Consider the following 22,538-nt stretch of genomic DNA (forward strand, 5'->3'; position numbering starts at 1 on the left):
CTGTACTTTGTATTCATATTCATACGAGCTCCATTTTGCAGATCTTTGTCCTTATATATCTTAAATACATTTAATAAGGTTTTCAAAACATATTGCGGGTAATGTAAACAGAGGACTAGCAGAGGATTTGTGGGTAAAAACTTGGGTGAGTTGGCTATTTGTGCCCACTCAGACTTACTGAGATCACTGTGTAAGGATGAGTCAAGGCTTATAGCCCCTCAGCTCATGGGCGCACACAGCATGCTGTGACATCAAAGTGGAAATTTAATATTCATCTGCATATGCCTTTGGAGAGTTTATTTCTTTATTTATAAGTTGTCCTTAATATAGTATGATTTAAGTTGTTTCTCCTGATGAAGAAAAGAACATTTTTGCATGCTCTGAATTGGCCAGTGCAGCATTTTAAGCTTTTTTTAACCCTTCGGATATTTCTCTCTTCCCCCCCAGGACTTTGATGATTTCATCTTTGCTTTTTTTGCCGTGGAGATGGTAATCAAGATGGTCGCACTGGGCATATTTGGGAAAAAGTGTTACCTTGGAGACACCTGGAATCGGCTAGACTTCTTCATTGTGTTGGCTGGGTGAGTTGTCCTAAAATGACTTTACTGAAACTTTTCTTGAGTGAAAATAGGCACAGATTTATATACATTGCGTTAAAGTTTTTGGCCATTAATATTTTTAAAAAAAGAAAAAAAAGAAAAAAGAAATGAATACTTTTGTGCAGTAGGGATGTATTAAATTGATCAAAAGTTACAGTAAACACAGTTCAAAATGTTTTCCATTTCAAATAAATGCTGTTCTTTTTAAAACTTGCTTTAAAGAATCCTGAAAAAAAGAAAAAAGAATCAAAAGTATCACAATATTATTGTTTTTACAGTATTTTTGTCAAATAAATGCAGCCTTGGTGAGCATAAGGGAGATCTATGTATCTGTCTGTCTGTCTAGAAGATTTGGAATATTTTCCACATGCCATAATAACTACTTTTTTGTTCTTTTATCATGTTTTCTTCTGTTTTTATTTATTTATTTATTTATTGGAGCTAGATAGACATGGTCACTATTAGTGTTGTCAAAAGTACCGACTTCGATACCAAGTCAATACTGAAATTTTAAAAATGTGACACTTTGAGTGCTGTTGAGCGGATTCTGATTGGCCATTGTGTTCACACGCTCATCAGATATGTCTGTGATTGGGTGCAAAGATCAACACACGGGAGTGTTTGAAAGTACATGGAATTGTTTGAAAGCATTTTGAAAGTGGGAGCGGGAGCGTTTGAAAGCAGGCCGGTCCGCTGATAGACGCCTGTTTTTTTTTTTTCCCCCTGTGTATCTGTGTAAGCGCTCGGTGAAGAGCGTCATTGATGTCTATTTACAACATGTTTTTGAAGCGTTGATCACTGTAGCCATTCACAGACATATCTGATGAGCGCGTGAACACAATGGCCAATCAGAGGTGTTTACGAATCCGCTCAACAGCGTGCAAAGCATCACATTTTTAAAATTTCAGTATCGACTTGGTTTTGAAGTACATTTGACAACATTAGTCACTACTGTCGTCATGTAGAAATCAAAGAGCGACATGGAAATTCTTTTAAAAAATTTCCTTTTATGTTTACCAGTTTAAAAAAAAAAGAAAACATGCAAAATGTAAAATCAATAATGACAGAATTGGGATACAGCTTTTTCCCTTTTATCACCTTATGTTTCTGAAACAATCACACCACACATGGTTAGCTGCCAATACGTAATCATTTAGTGTGTCTTTGTGAATGTCAGAATAATCACTTTGATTAATAATCACTTTCTATGTTTATGTGTATGTGTGAATCTCAACTCTTGGCACAGTTGTGTGAACCACTATAATGTGAAGCACTGATCAATGAACATGGGTTTGTAAACACCATAAAACAATGAGACTGGTATTGAATGCACACAGTTAGCTGTGTAGATGTGTACCATGGGAAATATAGTAAAGAAAATGTGCAACACTAATAAAGATAGACAATTTTTTTGCAAAGGCCACAAAAGGTCAGAAGAGACAATATGCTTGCTGGATAAAGATTTGCAGTTTGTTAACCATAGTACAAACACACACATTCATATACAGTCGTGCTCCAAAGTTTACATACCCCTTGCAGAATCTGCAAAATGTTAATTATTTTAACAAAATAAGAGGGATTATACAGATGCATGTTATTTTTTATTTAGTACTGTCCTGAATAAGATATTTTACATAAAATATTTACATATAGCAGGGTTTTTCCTGGGTCAAAAATGGTCTTCGGTGGTGATGGATGAACACGGTCATCCACACACACAGTATAAAGTAACCAACACACATGATCTTTGAGCCTGGTACTGACAATAAATCTAAAATAAATGCAAAGAAATGTTTTGTTATATTAACTCATCTCATCCTATTTTTTTGTGAAATTAAAAATAATCACTGTCAGGACCGATCATAAAACAAACGTGCTTAGTAATATTTTATTAAAAATCTGCAAATTTAAATGTAAATAGTCACTGAGTAACTTATTTGTAAAGTGAACAACAAAGCAACACATTACACTGGAAAAATGGTAGCTTTTACACTCTAAGACTTAATGCACAAAACATTTGACATACAGTATCGGATTTTGTTCCATCCATTGCTATTGTTATCACTGTCAATCAGATTCACTTGCTCATTTATATAGTTGTCAATCCAGAAATTTTGCAGTGTGTACAGTAGTTGGCTTGAAAAATATATATTATGTACAGAAAAGAGAAAGCAAGTAAAAATCACTGCCGTTATAATCACTAAAGCTATCAGTTACAACATAAGGTACACAAAGCATCACTCGTTGAAAACACCCGTTATAATCAATGAAGCTGTACAATGAATTTCTTATTGACGTTGTGTTTATGCTTTGTTGGTTATAATGAAAGGATTTGTGAACGTGCTGAACAAAAACTCAGCCATTCAGAGTGGAGTTGATTGGCCATTGCTTTCACGTGCTCAACATACATTTCTGTGATTGGCTACAAATGCAGCAGAGCCATGTTGTAAACAGAAACCTTTGACACTCTTCACAGCGCTTACACAAACACTCACAGGAATGTTTGAAAGTGCTTTAAAGAAGCTTGCTATCAGCAAGTACTGGTACTGAAGAATGGCAGGTATCATCACTTGTCACATTAAATGATCAAATAAATCTTTGACGGGACAAAGATTTGTTTTGGCGGCTGCTGAAAATTTTTGAATGCAGGAAAAACCCTGTATAGTCCACAAGACCAAAAATCGCTGAATTTATAAAAATGATTCAGTTCAAAAGTTTATATACCCTTGATTCTTAATACTATGTGGCGTTACCTGGATGATCCATGTCTGTTTGTTTGTTTGTTTTGTGATGGTTGTTCATGAGTCCCTTGTTTGTCCTGAGCAGTCAAACTGCCCAACGTTCTTCAGAAAAATCCCCCAGGTCCCTCAAATTCTTTGGTTTTCCAGCATCTTTTGCATATTTGAACCCTTTACAGCAGTGACTGTATGATTTTAAGATCCATCTTTTCACACTGAGGACAATTAAGGGATTCATACGCAAGTATTACAAAAGGTTCAAACACTCACTGATCCAGAATGAAACATAATGCGTTAAGATCCAGAGGGTGTAAACTTTTTGAATCTGAAGATCAAGGTAAATTGTACTTAATTTGTCTTCTGGGAGACATGTAAGTATCTTCTGTAGCTTTTGAAGGGCAGTACTAAATGAAAAAATATGATATTTAAACAAAACAAGAAAAATGTACACATCTTCATCCTGTTCAAAAGTTTACATCCCCTGGTTCTTAATGCATTGTGTTTCCTTCTGGACCATCAGTGAATGTTTGAACCTTTTGTAATACTTGCGTATGAGTCCCTCAGTTGTCCTTAGTGTGAAAAGGTGGATCTCAAAATCATACAGTCACTGCTGAAAGGGTTCAAATATACAAAAGATGCTGGAAAACCAAAGAATTTACGGGACCTGGGGGATTTTTCTGAAGAACATTGGGCAATTTGACTGCTCAGGACAAACAAGGGACTCATGAACAACCATCACAAAACAAACAAACAGTCGTGGATCATTCAGGTATGTTAACTTTTGAATGGGGTCATTTTTTATAAATTCAGCTTTTTTTTTCCCTTTTTTCTTGTAGACTATATGTAAACATCTTTTGTGTAAAATATCTTATTCAAGGCAGTACTAAATAAAAAACTAACATGCGTTTTGTATGATCCCTCATATTTTGTTAAAATAATTAACATTTTGCAGATTCTGCAAGGGGTATGTAAACTCGAGCATGGCTGTATGTACACATACATACACACATGGCATTCAGTGTTGACTTGGCATGATGTATGCTTTCGAGAAAACACAAGGACACCCCTTTTCCATTCCATGAAGCTTGTCGTTCTTGACTCAATGGCAGTATGGGATTTATTGCCAGCTTTACTACCTCTGACCTTGTTGGTAATTTCATAGGATTATTTGTTGAGATGGAAATCAGCCCAACATATGGAGCATATGGAAGCACATTCAGGAGACATCAGCCAAAGTGTGTTCACAAGATAACCATACAAGAGTGACAGACTGCTGGCTTGTTCCACTGTTGGCTTAAACTAATTTCCCTCTGGGTGTTTGATACTTCTAGATGACATTCTTACCATCAAAACCTTCAGTAATTTGTGACCGTCTACATCTTCTTACGGTCCTCAGCAGTTTGATCAGTTGTGGTACCTTCTGAGGAAACTGGCGAGTGTTTGGTTATTGCTTTTACAAACAAGTACTGAGTACCATGGTATAGTAATGGTATCAGGTGATGTACCGTGATTTTGATATACCATGATTCTGTATTCACATGAAACTCCAAGATACTTCCACAGATGTTGTAAAGTACCATAGTGGCATGTCCAAAAATCATGTCAGTACCACAATACTTGTTTTTAAGCTTAATTTATTTTTTGGGCTTTGGCAAAAATTGGCAACCAAAGTAACATAAAAAGAGTATTTAATTATAAACCAGAGAACTTGGAGGCATGGTTTATATGAACCATTTGTTTTAGTTTAAAGGTTAACATTTAGTGAGGTATTTTTTTCTTCTCCTTTTGGAGAACATTCTGACGCAGTAAATCACAAGTCTAAAACTCATTTTAGCCTGCTTACTAAGTGAATAAATTGGTGCTGGTGGTTCAACTGGATGGTTCGGTTTCCAAAACCCCCTTCACTGAGACATTGTTTTGCTCAATCTTCTGTTCTTTTCTATCTGAGGTGAGCCAGAGAGCTTATAGAAGTCTAAAGATCTTGGCTGCTGTGCTCTGGATCATATGTCTTTGTGTCTCATCTGCAGAGACATTGAGGCGAGCCTTCTCTCTTCTCAATCTTTCAAAGCAAACCCTTAGAGAATGTAGACCCTCGAAACACCCCACTAAGATGAGGTATCAGTTTCAGACACCCGCAGTGGTTTGGCAACTTCTGCTGAATCACTTTTAAATTAGTCTGCCCTTTTCCCTTTCACAGAGTCTTCACACACACCGAGTTAAATACACAAAACTTCCCAAATCCACAGGGCTTCTACAGGGATTGTGACAGTGTCTTTAGTGATTGTTTCATTGCTTTTTAAATGCTCTAGGAGACTCAAAAACTTTTACGATTTTTAACAAGAGATTGGGTATAAAGGCATTTTTAGAATTTCTTCTAGCATACTTTGCCATAACCTTGATGGAAGTGAGTTTTACGACTTTTTCCATAATGCTGTACCAAATGTTGCATACTTTGACAAGGAACCAATATGTTATTATTTCAGGCATTATTCTCTCATGCATTTTCTCTCTACTACAGGGCTGCACAAAATGTCTTGCAGACATGTGCCAGCTTTTTAGACAAATTTGGTCTTTTATTTTTGCTTAAATATTTCTATTTTACTGGAAAACCTTGTGTTTTTACACTATTATTTTTTCATAGTTCCTCTAATGATATGCTTAATGTTATGTACCTTATTATCTGGGATGTGAGTTATGTTTAGAATGGAAGCTTCACCACCAAGGACAGGCCCAATTGTCTTAGTCTTCTCTCTCCTCCTTCCTTTTCTTCACCCTTCCCTTCCCTTTCCCTTTCCCTTTCCTTTTCCTTTTCCTTTTCCTTTTCCTTTTCCTTTTCCCCTTCGTTTCCCTTCCCTTCCCTTCCCTTCCCTTCCCTTCCCTTCCCTTCCCTTCCCTTCCCTTCCCTTCCCTTCCCTTCCCTTCCCTTCGCCTTACCACAATTCCCTTCGCCTTACCACAATTCCCTTCCCTTCCCTTCCCTTCCCTTCCCTTCCCTTCCCTTCCCTTCCCTTCCCTTCCCTTCCCTTCCCTTCCCTTCCCTTCGCCTTACCACAATTCCCTTCCCTTCCCTTCCCTTCCCTTCCCTTCCCTTCCCTTCCCTTCCCTTCCCTTCCCCTTCCCCTTCCCCTTCCCCTTCCCTTCCCTTCCCTTCCCTTCCCTTCCCTTCCCTTCCCTTCCCTTCCCTTCCCTTCCCTTCCCTTCCCTTCCCTTTCCTTCCCTTTTCACAACTTTTTGTTTCCATCTTCCTCTTCCACGTTCATATCTTAATTTTGTATTCATCTTACATTTTTACATTCACTTCTGCTTCCACATCTACATCCTCCTTTATCTCTTCCTCATCCTCTTCCCCCTTTCCTCTTGCTTTTCCTCACTATGGCTGGCCTTTGGCCGAAGAAAGGTAGTAAAGGTTCTGACAGTCTGTCTGGAAGCATTGCAGGTCTCTGACTCATTTTAGGTTAAACCCAGCAAGCCGACCTGGATTGACTGACATACGGTAATACTCTACTATTCAAAAAATAAATAAATAAATAAAAAAAAAAAAAACTTTAGTGTGTTATTTGAAGATTTTCTTCACTTTAATATTAAGAATCTTTTAGTCCATCATGTAGTGGCCTTTTCATATGAATGTCTTGGTGAGAAAATGATGATAATTTACTTTCCTTCTGGGTTGTTTGACCTGGCATGTATTCTGTTTCATGTAGACAGCTGTCAGTTTCTGGTCAAGTCAATAGTTGTATAAGGCTAGCACAACCTGTCAACTCAATTGCCATCATTCATGTCAAGAATACTGACAGTTACTGTCTTCTGTGTGACTGTCACCAGAACATGTTCAGTCGGACCTCTTTAGAAGCTTTCACAATCCCATTGCTCAAAACCTTCAACAATAGCTGATGAAGTTTACTTTTTTATGTCTTTTCTAACTAACAACTGAGAACAGAGTTTGAGGGAAGTCTGCTCTAAATTGAACCACAGTAAAAGCTCCAGATCAGGTCATGACCCACATCGGCAGTGCTAATGGAGTTTTCCTGTGCCTGAATGAGGATTTCGTGCCTAGGTATAGGAGGCTTCAGGAATTCCATTTGGCTGGGATGCTGTTGATGACACTGGACAGCATCCAGCACTTTCATCTTAGAAGTTCTTCATCTCATATTTGTATATGGAGATGCCTGGAACTGATAACACAGGTAGTAGCAGATGGCTAAGATCTTCCACACATACATTAGGTTGAGATCCTTTTGCTAACCTAAAAAGAAAGGACAGTAAAATATTTGCTTTTACTTGCCTTTTCGTTACGAGATTTGGTGAAGCAATAGCTTAGAAATAATAAAGCGATAGTACATCCAAAAATCATTTACTCACTCATGTTATGTCTACATGACTTTTGCAACCTGATCTCATGGAAAAAACGTACCTGCGGGAACATTTTTGCAAAACGCAAAAAAATACATACCAATTTATACATATCATTGCAGTTTCCAACAGAAATGAACACTAGAGGCAGTAAAACAGCAAGCACTTTTAATCATTTTCATACACAGTTATGTTTACAGGGTCAGATTATGGATTAATAAAGACTTGTTTTCATGTCTCCTTGCACAATATTATGTTATGATCTCAAAACACTTTTTACCAAAGTGCTCGGTAGCTCAGCTGGTACGGAATTGTACTTAGGATGCGAAAGCCTTGGGTACGAATCCCGTGAAACATGACTCAAGATAAAAGAGCTCAAAGATGAGAGATCAAAAACAAGCTAAAACGGCATGCTTACAATTGCGTTTTTATGTCACATTTGCTTTTGTTAACAGGGGTAGGTTTAGGTGTAGTGTAGATGGTACGTTATTTTAAAACGTAATTTAGCGCCACTTACCGGGCATTTCAAATCAGAACTGCGGTGATTTGTACATAACCAACGTAATATAAAACGTACCATATTCACGTTCAGGCTTTTAGCGGCACTCAGTGGACATTTCACATTGAAACGGTCACGAAACGTACATGGCGCTGCGTATTTTCGTTTTGCAAAAATGTTCCCACAAATAAGTTTTTCTGATGAGCCTGGGCTGGACTTTTTAATAAAGCTTTAAAACTGCTTTTGCAAGTTTTTTGAAGCTTGAAAGACTCAGTCCTTGTATACCATAATTGTATGGCTCAGTAGATTTTGTCATTAACCGCCTTTTGTGTTCCATGGCAGAATGAAAGTCAAACAGATTTGAAACAACATGAGGCTGAGTAAATAATGACAGGATTTTCATTTTTTGGGTTTATTATTCCCTTGGGTTCTCACTTGATTTGGTAACTTTTATGAAATATTCAGGCTTCAAATAATGCCTTTTGTCACTCACAGTGAGGCTTAATTCTCTTTGGAAATAAACCATAAATTACATACTACTAACATCATACAGATCTCTCTGGTATCATCTGCTGTTACAAATCCTTAATCAAAAAACTGTCCTCATTTAGTCATGAAGGAGAGGAGAACCCAAATGTCCACCTCTGCTTCTGATTTAATGATGCTGCTTTGACTGTTTCCAGACTCGCTGCTGACACACTTTATGTGCAGACCCAGACCTTGTCAATAGGACGAGACAAGGACAAAGCATTATGAACAAAGGTTATCAAACATTTCCTCAAGAAAAAAAACAGTTACAGGTCCCCCTCATTCATTTATTTTTCGACCCATCAGAGGAACGCTCTTTGGCTGAGGCGCACAGAGCAAATCAGGTTTTCTCTTCATCCATTCGAGTTATACGTCTGCATTAACTTCCATTATGATTATTATTCTATAAAGCGAACATGGGGCCCCAGAGTGGGTCGGTGTTGACCCACACTGTATATTGTACTGTATAATAGTATATTGTATATAAAGTCAAGGGGAAAGATAGATAGAAAAAAACAACAAAATCCTGACTTTATTTTACATTCAAATGACGGGAAAGGTAGTGCAGCACTATTTTCTTTCTCAGACTTTGTTTTTCTTTGGAATGGAAGTCACTTGTTTGGCTTAGGTGTTGAGGTATTGTTTTGAAGAACACTTATCTGAGAAAGAGAAAGAAACTTGTCATTTTTCTGATCTGAATCTGAGGCTAGGGGCAGATTATCCTGTTCCGACCGAAGTAAATCAATCAGTCTCGTCCCATAAAAAACAGAAGAGCACCCCTGACGGCAATTGTGTCTGAGAGCTTGTTGAGAGAGAAATATATAGAAAAGTACAAGAAAATAAAACTGTATGTTTGAATCTCTCTGTCTAGCCAAGCCCTATGAAATCAAAACGGATGTTTTGTACAGTAGCTTTTAGTCCATACCTGTTAGCTCTGAGGCAATCTATATGCCAGTCATTTCCTAAAAGTTTAGGAAACTTAGCTAAACCGGAGCCAAATGCATTTCTGTGTACACTACTGTTGGTAAGGTATCTGTTATGTTCACCAAGGCTACATTTGTTTGATCAAATGGCAAAATGGTAATATTGTGAATCTTATTACAATTTAAAATAACTTAATTCAAATTACTCCATTATTCCAATCTTCAGTGCCCCATGATCCTTCAGAAATCATTCTAATATGCTGATTTAGTGTGGAAGAAACATTTCTTATTTTAATCAGTTTCTTTTTTTTTTTTTTTTTTTTAAACAAACAAAACATTTTTTTAGGATTATTTGATGAATAGAAAGTTCCAAAGAACAGCATTATGGCATTATTAGCATTATTATTTTGTATATGGAAATATTTTGTAACATTATAAACAGGGGTGCACATAACCGGTGCGCGTGCGTGGTAAAAAATAAACGATGCGCACCAGAAAACATGGAGGGGAGTGCTTTTGAGTACCAACATTTTTGGGGATAGGGTCACAGGAAGATGGTAAGATGACAATCATGACGATAATTGTGTTCTTTAATTATTAGCAACGGATCGCCACGGTTCGGCACGCATGTGATTCGCGGATTAACTGCTAAGTTTAACCATCATAGAGTGAAAGTTTATCATTTTGATGTGTTTTGTCTCGCCAATTAACACATTCAAACGATTTTAAAAGTGGAAGAAGAGGCGAAAATCGGGACTCGCGAGCTGTTATCTGTGTGCACAGCCTCACACCCCGCACTCAGAGAGAGAGAGAGGCACGTTTCAGACAGCGCTCGAACACCGAATTGGTTCCTTTTTCGTGTTTACTTGCGCTTGAACGGACACATACGCACAAAATTATGTCAAAATACCTGTCTCGGCAAGTATTCTCTCGGTTATGTCATTAGCGAACAGTTGAGAAAGAAACCGGATTTGTGTCAGTATATTCGGTCCATGCTTTCCTTCTTAAAGTGACAGCAACCTAATATTCTTGCTGTTGTCTGTCATTAATGTTAATTAGATCAAATTAAAAAAAATCATCATCATCATCTACCATGTTCGAGAGAAAAGAAGATAGTGAAGAGTGCAAAGTGTGAGTACCAAGCAACATCTTCAGGTGCTCCCTTGAGAACCAGACCAAAAAAGTTATGTGCGCTCCTGATTATAAATATATTTTCTGTCACTGTTGATCAATTTAATGCATCTTTATTGAATTAAGTATTAATATGTTTTTTTAAAAATGATAAAAATCTTACTGACCCCAAAATTGTGTAAAACATTAGTACATTAAATATACCTTGTGAGTGTGATGGTCTGGATTAAAAAAAAAAAAAAAAATGTTTTACAAACAAATTATTTCCTGACTAAGAAAACTTCCAGGAATGTCTCTTCCAGAAAAACAACCAATAATATATGACTCACCTTGTCTTCGGGGGCGTGTTTAAAATGCTGTCCAGTCAAATGCACTCTGAATGAGAGTGTGTCTTCCCCTAAAAAAAATATCTCTAATTAGCAATAGTAAGTAGAAAATTCAAAGTGTTTCAACAATAACTGCACCAGCACAATGAAGAAAACGGTTTTGTTTGTTGTTAACATTATGATAAACTGTAGTAGTCTTGATTTGTCATACAAATGTACTGTGTAAATTAATTTGTAGATGGTCTAAAATTAAATAACTGAAATAAGACAAAGAATTTGATTCATGTGGACAGACTGAGAAGGGAAGTGAGGACAGATTATGTGTGCGTGTGTTGTTAGGGGTATCTTCCTTCTCTATCTTAATGGAGAGCTGATTGTTCGGAAGTGAACCTCCTCTGAAACTCGCCTCATTAACCTGCCAGGTGGTGGAAGACACCAAGTTCTGATTGAACTGCAGCCAGGACGGCTTCTTTGAAGACCACAAGGGACTCGGAGAGGATGGAAAGAGAGAGAGAGAGAGAAGCATCTGAAATGCTGCATATACTCTGTTGCAGCTTTTTTTTTTTTCGTAAACCAACCAATCTTGCATTGATCATACAGAACAACTCTGGTTTATAACGTATGAAATGGAGTACATCCCAAAAGAGCTGGTATTTCTAATGCTGCAGGAATTTAAATGTCTTTCAGTCCTTTCAATAGTCTGTTGTGGAGCTGTTCAAACAAGACACAACAGCACGCTAGCTCTCTCGGGTGCAGCCGGAGATCGAATCGAGCAGATTTCTTATGGATGTGGAAGGCCACACTTGTTTTGGATCCGAGACCTTTGGCTCGCTCATACTTTTCCTATTATAGTGACCTTGCAACTGGCATTGTATACGAAGTATGGAGCCGTTGTTGATTGTGCGACCATGTTGTCAAGAAACATTCTGGGAAGGTGTGTCATCCTTCACCACGGCCATGCCAAACACAAACAGATAACAGAAGAGAGGTCTAGGTGCTGACTGGGCAAACGCCCAGTGACACTTCACTTTTTGTTTACATGTTTGCGAGCGGCCATATTAGTGATTCATATGTGTGTACGAAAGAAGTAAGAGGCTTGTTGACGATACCAAATTTACACACGTCCACCTTGTTTAGACGCATCCTACGTTCCTTGGGGACATTTTTACTGAGTGTCCTCACGCATGTCCTGTCTCTCTCCCCTTCTTTACAGGCATTTTGTCCTTAGAGTCGCCGTCTCTCTCCCTCTCATATCTCTCTCTCTCAAATCTGTCCTTTCTCCCTATCCACTTCCTGTGTTCCCCTTCTCTTTTGATATTTTCGTGTTTTCTTCATTCCCATTCCTTCAAATTTTAGTCTTAGTCACCACTGTTATTATTTTTGCAGTCCAGTTGCCAGCTGGTTTCCATCAAGCCCAATCAGTGCCTTCAAAGCTGTTCTGCACATTTCAGGAGCAACAAAGTCAGAACACATTTCCTCACTGCCCTGCTTGGCTAATGGGGCTCGCACTGTTTGCACGTCACCGACTTCACTCGATCCATATTTGTGAGGATGGAGAAAAACCCCAGCTCACGCAGCTTTAATCTAAGGAGGTCACGTGACCATGAGAACCCTCATTAACATGCATGTATGCTTATCAGCATCAGCTTTGCTTATAAACTTGATACGTATAGTGTAATTGTAACTTTGTAATTTTTCCAATGTTGAAGCTTTTTTTTTTTTTTTTTTTTTTTTTTTTTTTTTAAAGTTGTTGTATGGCCAGAAACAGTTATTGGGTTTGCAATTACACGGTTGCAAGCTCACAGGCACATAGAGACACACACTTTGTTTATTTTCTACAAAAACATGCAATTCTTTTATGTGCCTCACTCCGAAGTTCACATGTGTGGAGCAGCTGTGGATGTGTTTGTTTGCAAAAGCTCTACATTAACCTTCCTTCCACCTCTCTTTGACCTAATTGAAAACGATTCAGTGTAATTGTTTGATGAATCCTGATAACTTTCGATTGATCTACAGTATGGCGTTGGCAGTTCGGCAGAAAACACGCCACTAATGCGTCTGGGCTGTCAGTGTTTATTTGAAAATATTGCTGCCCTTTTATGCTATTCTGCCATAGTGAGGGATAAATATGGAGGATGTTCATCAGCTTCAAAATCAGATCAGTTTTTGCCTTCAGGTGATATTAAAGATTCCAATAAATCCAAAATGTGGATTAATTAAGAGATGCACTGTAAACGGGGGATAATGTGCCTTCATTAGTGAATGCATGTATTCAAATATCTTGCTTTATTAAAAGTTGAAACTGTTTTTGTTTGTGTGTGTTTACAGGATGCTGGAATACTCTCTCAACCTGCAGAATGTTAGTTTCTCTGCGGTCCGAACGGTCAGAGTACTTCGACCTCTCCGAGCTATTAACCGAGTGCCCAGTGAGTACAATATCAGCAGCCATTTTCGAAATGTACTTGCACGTCCTTGTATTAACACTGATGGTGCTCTGTTATATAATAATATGTGTGCGCATGTATTAGTTTATATTGATTGAGTATAATTTTTTTTTAGAAACAATCTTTTGAGTTACATTGAAAATATTTCCAAACATAATGAAAGTCAGGGAAAAAACAGTAGTGACGTCTACTTTACAATGAAGATTCCTTTTGTTAACATTGGTTAACAAATTTGTTCAAATGAACTAACAATGAAAAATGCTTTTAAAAAAGCTGTAATTGGTCATATTTCATGGACCCTGACCTTACATGAACTATGAACATTTGTTTTTTTTATTAAATAACATTTAAAAACATAACAATTAGCAATACATTTGATCGATTACTCTTATTAAACGCATTAACATTAAATAATGAAACCTTAATGGATGAATTTTAAATGTGCAAAAACATGCAGAGTAATGCATTTATATTTATGTTTTGTTACTTGTGCTCTTTGTTGGAATAGTAAGTAAACCCCAAATAATATAGTATTTTTTTTATTTTTTTTATTGCAGCAGTATTTACTATTTTTATTATAATTATTATAATATTATTTTTAAAGTGATTGAATGTTTAATTAAGGTACATTTGTATCACTTTCTGCTGTAGAAAATGGGAACTCAGAACTTAATTCAATTTATTAATTCCCTGCATTCAATCAAAGAGTTTATTAAATTCGCAATGTTCTATGTTGAATTGCATTATTTAAGCACTGTGGTCAATTAATGTAATTTAATCAACATTTGAAAGAGAAATGTAGCCTGGGCTCAGTCATATACCAGAGGAGTTCATGCCATTTTAGGGACTTTAGATTTATAGATCATTTTCCTCTTCATTGCTTTTTACGGCTTCTCTCTTTACATACACACACACACACACACACACACACACACACACACACACACACACACACACACACACACACTCACACACAGAAAGAATAATAGAGACTGGCTCACACACATTCACTCTCTCTCTAAGGCAGGGTGATGATATTTCATTGGCCACATCGTTATATACCGGATGTTTTAATCACTCTCTGTGCCAAGGAGATGCCCGCGGTTCCCCCACGGCTCTTATTTCACGAGGAACCATGTCTGGCCGATCCTGCTTGATGTCCCTATTTGTGGAGGGTAGTAAAATGTATATTGAACAATGGTAGTATTTAGCTGGAATGTTTTGACTAGCTCAGACGAGGTTTTGGTGAGGGTAATTTGTGTGGGGTCCCCTTCAGTTCTCACCACTCTGGATACGGTTCAGTACGTTTATCAGTCTGACAGACAAACTGCACCCATTCTTCATCGCTGGACCAGACCGTGTTACTCACAGGCTGCGTCCAAAAACTTAGGCAGCTGACTTGTTGCCTTTCTGCCTTATCAGGCAATGACTTTGTATGCAGCGTTTGCGCATGAAGGATACCTCACTAAACTGAATTCAGGCAGGCTTCTGAAGCAGCGTAATGGTTTAATGATCTACAGCAAAATAGAGTAGGCTTTGGTGATAACTAAGCAAATATACCACAATAGAAATTTCTCGCTAGAAATGACATCAGAAGTTAAAAACGTTGGTCAAAAACGTGCATTTACACACAAACTGACCACCAACTGCAACTTTCGAGTGCCATCTTTATTTTATAGCTCAACTAGAATGGAATTTTGGGATATCAAAGGCAGCAAAGTACACATCTACGCTGCCTTCAAAAATTAATCAGATGAAGGTATCTCAGGAGACAGGAAGTGAAGCTAACATTGGATTTGGACATGCCTTGAGGCCTTCCTACCTTGGAATGCATCCTCTGAAGGCAGCATTTTTAAGCTTTCGGACACAGCCATCGTTGGCCCGGGGGGTCAGAAATGACATCCAGGTGTATGCCTTCCAGTTCGCTTAGGAAACAAAAGTGCATCCATTCATATAATCATTATTGCCTAATTAATACCTGTGCCAATCAGAGACAGGGGGTGAAGTGGTGGCAGACAGCCTAATTCATTATTCAAGAGCCACCCAGACTAATTAAAGGCCTAATGTTTGCATTAATTTGAGAATTATTTTATCTCGAGCTCACCTGCTGCGGACCATCACTGAAAGAGTGGGTGACACAGATTTTTGTTGATCCTATTTGTCTTTTTTTTTTTTCCCAGCACTAATCAAAACAAAAGAATACTTAATAGGAGAAAGCTCAAATTATCACTCATTAGACTGTCAAACTGAAAACAAAAGTAGCATGTCATAAACATGTTGAAATTCTTTTGACAGAAAAAGTGTTGGTGGGCATTCCCAATCTACATGGGGCTTTCACATTTTTTTTTAACCTTTTTATTTTATTTTATTTTATATTTGTATTTTATTTTACATTCATATTTTTATTTTTTTATAGTGACTAGTTTTAAGAAGTATGGATATGAGAGCGAGGCAGTGCAACAAAAGCAGACAAAGAAATGGACTGTATAATTTTAAGTCTGCTTTTTTCTGTAATATTTATTTATTCTTATTATGTATTTATTACAAATTACATGTAAAAAGAGGTGCTTACCTTTTAGGAAATATTATATAAGATATTTAATAATAATAATAATAAAATATTTAGATTTTTTTTTTTGGTTACACTTTATTTTAAGGTGTCCTTAATTGTTACAGTGTATATTCTATAGGGTTAGAATTAGGGTTTGGTTTAGGGATAGTTGCATTTATTATGCACAATTTACAGTTATTACTAAAGTAACATGTAACACACTAAACTAATGTGGTACCGATTTTCTTTTTTTGTACAGTAACTTTGGTAACAGGGTCGAGTTGTTAAGCCTGTACTTTGCAGACTGTCAGTCCTACATTTCGTTTCACATCACCTTCTTCTATGTCCTCTATACCTCTGTGCCCTCTGTCTTTCTGTTCCCTGAGAAGCTGTCTTAATCAACATCACATTCTGTTGTTCTCCACACCCATGGCTTGATTGATGAAGGGACAGGAGAAAACTGTCAGTATATGACAAACATGTTCCCTCACAAATCAAAATACTCAACACTGCTGTGATGTACAGCTGGCTCACTCTGCTTTGTCTTTGGTGTGCAGGTGTGAAAAGCGATCTCTTAAAAGGTCTGTAATATGTAGACAGACCTCTATATGTGCCCTTTAACTCTCCCTAGAAGGTGGATTAGTCTGTCAGAAAGTCTAGAGCTCTTTTACACTTCATCTTCTGGATTAGAATTTACCATAATTCTGCACTTGAGGGCGGTTGGAGGTTAATTGGAAACCCGCCGCGCTGCCCACTTGTATATTCTATTATTATTTGGGGCAAGGAACAACATCATGTCAAGTGTCCGCCAGTGGTGACGTTGCGGTCATCTTTTTCAGAAGGCCAGCAGTAATTGGAGTGGTGGACATGTAGATTGGTGAGAGACATGAGGGCACTATTGGAGAGAAAGAGATGCAGACACAGAAAGAGAGGAGCTGATAACTTTGCATCATACATCCCATGCATCACATGACTGACTATTTTTATGAATTATGGAGATGAGAATGAGGCAGTGTGATATACAGTATGTGTATATATATATATATATGTTTTTTTTTTTTTTTTTTTTTTTTTTTTACAATAAAACACGACTATGACTGCTTCAGTCATTTATTTACAATAAAACACGACTATGACTGCTTCACCCAACGGTTCTGTGCATCACTACACAACACCCTTAGCAACCACTCTTAGCAACATAAACAGTTTGTTCTCAATTGATATTGTTCATTGAAACGTACTGTATTATGTAGAAGAGTATTAAAAGAAAGAGATCGAGTGAGCGAGTTTATTACCTGCATTCAGATTTAGCATTTTCCTTCAGGTCAGTCCTATGTTCATAATAAAAAAATCTGTTTAAATGTCCGAAGTATTATCTTGTCCTTTTAACAGTTCGGGGGTTTTCCCGTGACTGACAGCGCTAGTCAAAGCATTTGTCAGTTGCGTCTTGTTCTGTGTTCACAACAATTCAGTCTTTTCAATGTAAAAGTCTTCGCTACTGACTGACACACTCATAAAGACAGTCTTTGCCACCATCTAATGGTGTAATAATGTAAATTCTGTTGCTGTTCACGGTCAGGGACTATTTTTTCCGGCGGAAGGAAGGAAGGCTTTTAGTGAAAGTTTATTTCATGAAAGTTGCATTGATACATATTTTTGGCTTTAATATTTGTATTGTGGTAACCGTTTTATGAAGGCAATAAGGTACTCGAGGCTAGTGCTGTGTCATGAATAAGTCACGGCTGAAGGGGTTGCAGACACACCGCTTTGTGTCGTGCCTAACAGCGCCCTTCAGCCGTGACTTATTCACGATACAGCACTAGCCTCTCGTACCTTATTGCTTACTTAATATTTTTGTGTGAAATCACAATGATGAATAGAAAGTTCAGTAGAACTGCACTGTATTTTAACATTGATAATAATAAGAAATTCTTGAGCGCTAAATCATACACATTTTAGAAGGGGATATCTATGAGATATATTATACTATATACAGTTATTTTGTGTGTGTGTATATGTGTGTTGGCCACGCAGAATGAACTATGGATTTTATTTATAGTGCAAAGGCACATGAATAACCTGTGGAATGGATAGATGATAGAACCCTGGCATTTTTTTTAGATATGAATCAATATGTGATTACATTATTGTTAGATGTCTATTTAGCATCAGGCCATTCATTTCACCAGCATCTCTTCAATGAGCTTTGTGTGATGCAGAAATGAAATCAGTGGGTTGAGTGTTGTCCTTTTACAACCTTATTGAATTAATATTGTGAAGATTAAGCTTCTCATCTCTTTAGTTAAGTCTTCTGCCAAGTATCAACACCCTTGTGGTAAAATGTATCAGCTGAACAACAGTAGAATATAGACCCCTGTGTTTATGTGGTGTTCATGTCCCCTCAAGCAATTTTAATTAAACCTACAGAGAAGCTGCTCTTTTATTATCTGTGGAAGCTTATGAGAAATAAATAGAAAGCATGGTTATGATCTCTTTCCCCCCTGTGCTTTGTTATTGAGCTTGTTTGGTGCATGTGGAGGACTCCAAAGGGCAGGGAATCCCAGGAGTCTTCTTCATAACACAGGGACCAGAGCACATTGTGTGGCCCTGGAGACTCTCTTTTTAACATAATAGAATGGCTATGGCAGGATATTTACAGTCTTCCCTTGGGAAATACTCTCTCCTAAATAATCTTTTCAGGAGGAGTTTATAAATGAGTTAAGCCACCTGCGTAGAGCGAGACCTTTGCATTAGTGAATTGCTATAGACTGACATAGCTGGGTCAGAAAAGGAAACGGGTAAACAAGGAGTCATTTTCTGGAATATTTGCTAGATTTCATTTATGTCAACATGGGTGTCAATGTAGTGATAAGGAAAATAAGGACTGGCATCTGTGGAATAATCATATAAAGGAGGAGTGTTCTCCCATTTTCATATGCAAAGAGAAATAAAAGTAACAGTAAAATAATAAATTAATGTCATTTGTGTAGGATTTAACACATTAACTTTTTTTAAATTCAGCTTTTATATTGCATTTTTAAATGCAGATTTTAAATTGCTCTTTTTATTGCAATATTAAATCGATCTTACATTTTTCATACATTTATAAATGCATATATATGTAAGCAATAAGGTACGAGAGGTTGTGCTGTATTGTGAATAAGTCACGGCTGAAGGGCGTTGTTAGGCACAACACGAAGCGGAGTGTCTGCAAACCCTTCAGCCGTGACTTATTCACGACACAGCACTAGCCTCGAATACCTTATTGCTTTTATAAAACGGTTACCACACAATACAAATATTAAAGCCAAAAATATGTATCAATGCAACTTTCATAAAGTAAACTTTCACTAAAAGCCTTCCTTCCGCCGGAAAAAATAGTCCCTGACCATGAAAAGCAACAGAAGTTACATTATTACGCCATTAGATGGCGGCAAAAACTGTCGTTATGAGTGTGTCAGTCAGTAGCGAAGAATTTTACATTGAAAAGACTGAATTGTTGTGAACAAGACGCAACTGACAAATGCTTTGACTAGCGCTGTAAGTCACGGGAAAACCCCTTAACTGTTAAAAGGACAAGATAATACATCGGACAATTAAACAGATTTTTTATTATAAACATAGGACTGACCTGAAGGAAAATGAGCTTCATGGAATGGGTTTCCATGGCCGAGCAGCTGCATCCAAGTCTTACATCACCAAGTGCAATGCAAAGCGTCGGATGCAGTGGTGTAAAGCACACCGCCACTGGACTCTAGAGCAGTGGAGACGTGTTATCTGGAGTGACGAATCACGCTTCTCTGTCTGGCAATCCGATGGACGAGTCTGGGTTTGGCGGTTGCCAGGAGAACGGTACTTGCCTGACTGCATTGTGCCAAGTGTAAAGTTTGGTGGAGGAGGTATTATGGTGTGGGGTTGTTTTTCAGGGGTTGGGCTTGGCCCCTTAGTTCCAGTGAAAGGAACTCTTAATGCATCAGCATACCAAGACATTTTGGACAATTTCATGCTCCCAACTTTGTGGGAACAGTTTGGGGATGGCCTGACCTCAACTCGATAGAACACCTTTGGGATGAATTAGAGCGGAGACTGCGAGCCATGCCTTCTTGTCCAACATCAGTGCCTGACCTCACAAATGTGCTTCTAGAAGAATGGTCAAAAATTCCCATAAACACACTACTAAACCTTGTGGAAAGCCTTCCCAGAAGAGTTGAAGCTGTTATAGCTGCAAAGGGTGGGCCAACTCCATATTAAACTCTATGGATTAAGAATGGGATGTCATTAAAGTTCATGTGCACATAAAGACAAGCATCCCAAAACTTTTGGCAATATAGTGTATATATTCTATTAAAATTTTGCATTTAGAATTTTTTTTCATGAATTAAACTAACCATTTTTTTATTTATTTATTTATTTTTTTATATATAATCAAAATGTATTTACCTTTTTCATACATTGATAATTTCATCGTTTCATTTCAAGTAGTACTTCTTATTCTTATTTAAACTTTTTTTTGACAAAGAAGGATAGAATTCCAAATAAATTTAGATCTGCCATTATTGTTCATTGAGCTCAGCCAGTCATCTGAGTAGTAAATGTCATGTGACTGTTGCGTTTACTCTGACGCTACAAATTTTTTGTAATGTAATATATTTTGAAAAATGACACGATTTGTATACATAATTTGGAAAATCCAAGTCATAAAATGAGTTCACAACTGACATTAGCAAAGAACGTAGACTAAATTTAGCTCATCCTCATGCTCAAACAGTCCATTATCGTATTGTGAGGAAACTCACATAGCCCGGCGTTCCATTTGTCAGTCTTCTTAAGGGACCAAAATTCAGGAAGGTGATTTTCTCCAGAAAATACACCTCCCTGTGGGGAATTACCTCTCAGTTTGTAAGGGACACAGATCTGTGCCGCTGTCACAGATTCAATGCTTGTTAAGCCCTGACTTGGCAAGCTTAGCTGAATTGCTGTGCTAGGGTGAACTCCACAGTCATTTGGAGTCACTAATGACCGAAGTTAGGAAGTGATTTTCTATGCAGAAATCTCAGAGCAGTGGATTATCCATGAGAAACACATCGTAATTGGAAGAAACGCTCAGAATTTCAGAGACCTCGAATGTTGTTCTGAGCGCACCATTTCCTAATTACAAGTAAATAGATACACCCTGATAAACACTCACAAAACGACACTGCGTGTCCTAATTTCCCTGACATAAAAATATTTTGAGGCCATGTTTCTATCAGGGCGTCTCATTAGTGAAGAGTGAATTTGAGGGGCTAAAACCCATCTCGAAGATGATGGCTTTGAGAAATGCAGCATCTGCACAATACTGAGCTCTGTAAACCCACACAGCACAGAGCCATTTTATGTGATGACACGGATCTTCTATTGTCATTCATTCCTGTTAATGCCTCAGTGCTTATCGCCACTCACTCTTCCTCCAAATGTGGAAATTACAGCCGGCCACAGTTATCACCCACAGACTGCAAGCTGCCAGGGAGCACCGGCTGGATTACCCTGCTCCACCAATTACCCGCCAAACCCTGAACAGGAAATGATTTTCATCATTTATGCTTCAGTCAGCTGGCATTGTGGTTTGACACAGGGCAGATATATTGGAGAAGCCAGGGCAACAGTGTCTGAAAAACTGGATTTCAGCTGAGATTTTTACTGGCACCTATAAACAATTGTATACTGTAGGTCTACAATGAGCCTCCATAACCATGCAATGGAGCAACAGTTTGTTTAGTGCATTATAGCACTACACTGTAAAAAATATTCCGTAGTTTTTACAAAATAATTTTGGCAGCTGTGGTTGCCAGAATAATTTTGTAAAAAATACAGAAAAACTGTAAACACATTTACAGAACAAACTGTCAATTTTACAGTATAAAACTGTAATTTACAAACAAGAAAATTTGAATGTAAACAAGTAAATTCAACAATGCACACTACTACTAAAATCTGTTTTGTACCTTTAACATATACTGACAACCACCATAATAATGCAGGTGGTAAAAGAGAAAGCCACATGAAGAATCAGAGTTCAGCACAAATAGCTTTTCCACGAGCTGAAGTATATACTAATGTAAAGAGGGTGCAAAGAGTCATTCACGCAAACGCAAAACACCATCATGGTAAGCCACAACACTTACATTATGCAATAAACATTCATTAAACAACAGAAGATGTAACATAAAACCCTAATGTACATAACTGATAACAAAAACTATTAAGAAACATGATTTTTTTGTCACGGAATGAACACAGACAGAGGATCCAAGTGCAAGAATAACAATATTTATTGACAGGAAAATGCTGTACAATAACTTCACTCCAAGGGTCAGTCGAGGCAGAGGCTGTGGCGTGCAGAGTGGCGAGGCACTGGGTGGCGCAGGGCTACAGCGGGTATCAGAGAACAAGGATAATCCAACCCAGAA

The 22,538-nt window shown here is 37.7% G+C and overlaps 1 protein-coding gene across 15 annotated transcripts in view; it reads left to right on the top strand.

Annotated features, from left to right (window-relative positions):
• The window catches only part of cacna1g (calcium channel, voltage-dependent, T type, alpha 1G subunit), a 232,683-nt gene that overhangs the window by 93,113 nt on the left and 117,032 nt on the right, over positions 1–22,538 (top strand). For all 15 annotated transcript variants that reach the window (XM_051914048.1, XM_051914050.1, XM_051914047.1 and 12 more), the window contains exons 4-5: positions 448–581; positions 13,423–13,520. In XM_051914048.1, coding sequence (XP_051770008.1) covers positions 448–581; positions 13,423–13,520 — 232 coding nt within the window. The remainder of the gene's footprint in view (positions 1–447; positions 582–13,422; positions 13,521–22,538) is intronic.

The sequence above is a fragment of the Ctenopharyngodon idella genome, chromosome 12 (genome assembly GCF_019924925.1).
Source record: "Ctenopharyngodon idella isolate HZGC_01 chromosome 12, HZGC01, whole genome shotgun sequence".
Taxonomy (NCBI): Eukaryota; Metazoa; Chordata; class Actinopteri; order Cypriniformes; family Xenocyprididae; genus Ctenopharyngodon; species Ctenopharyngodon idella.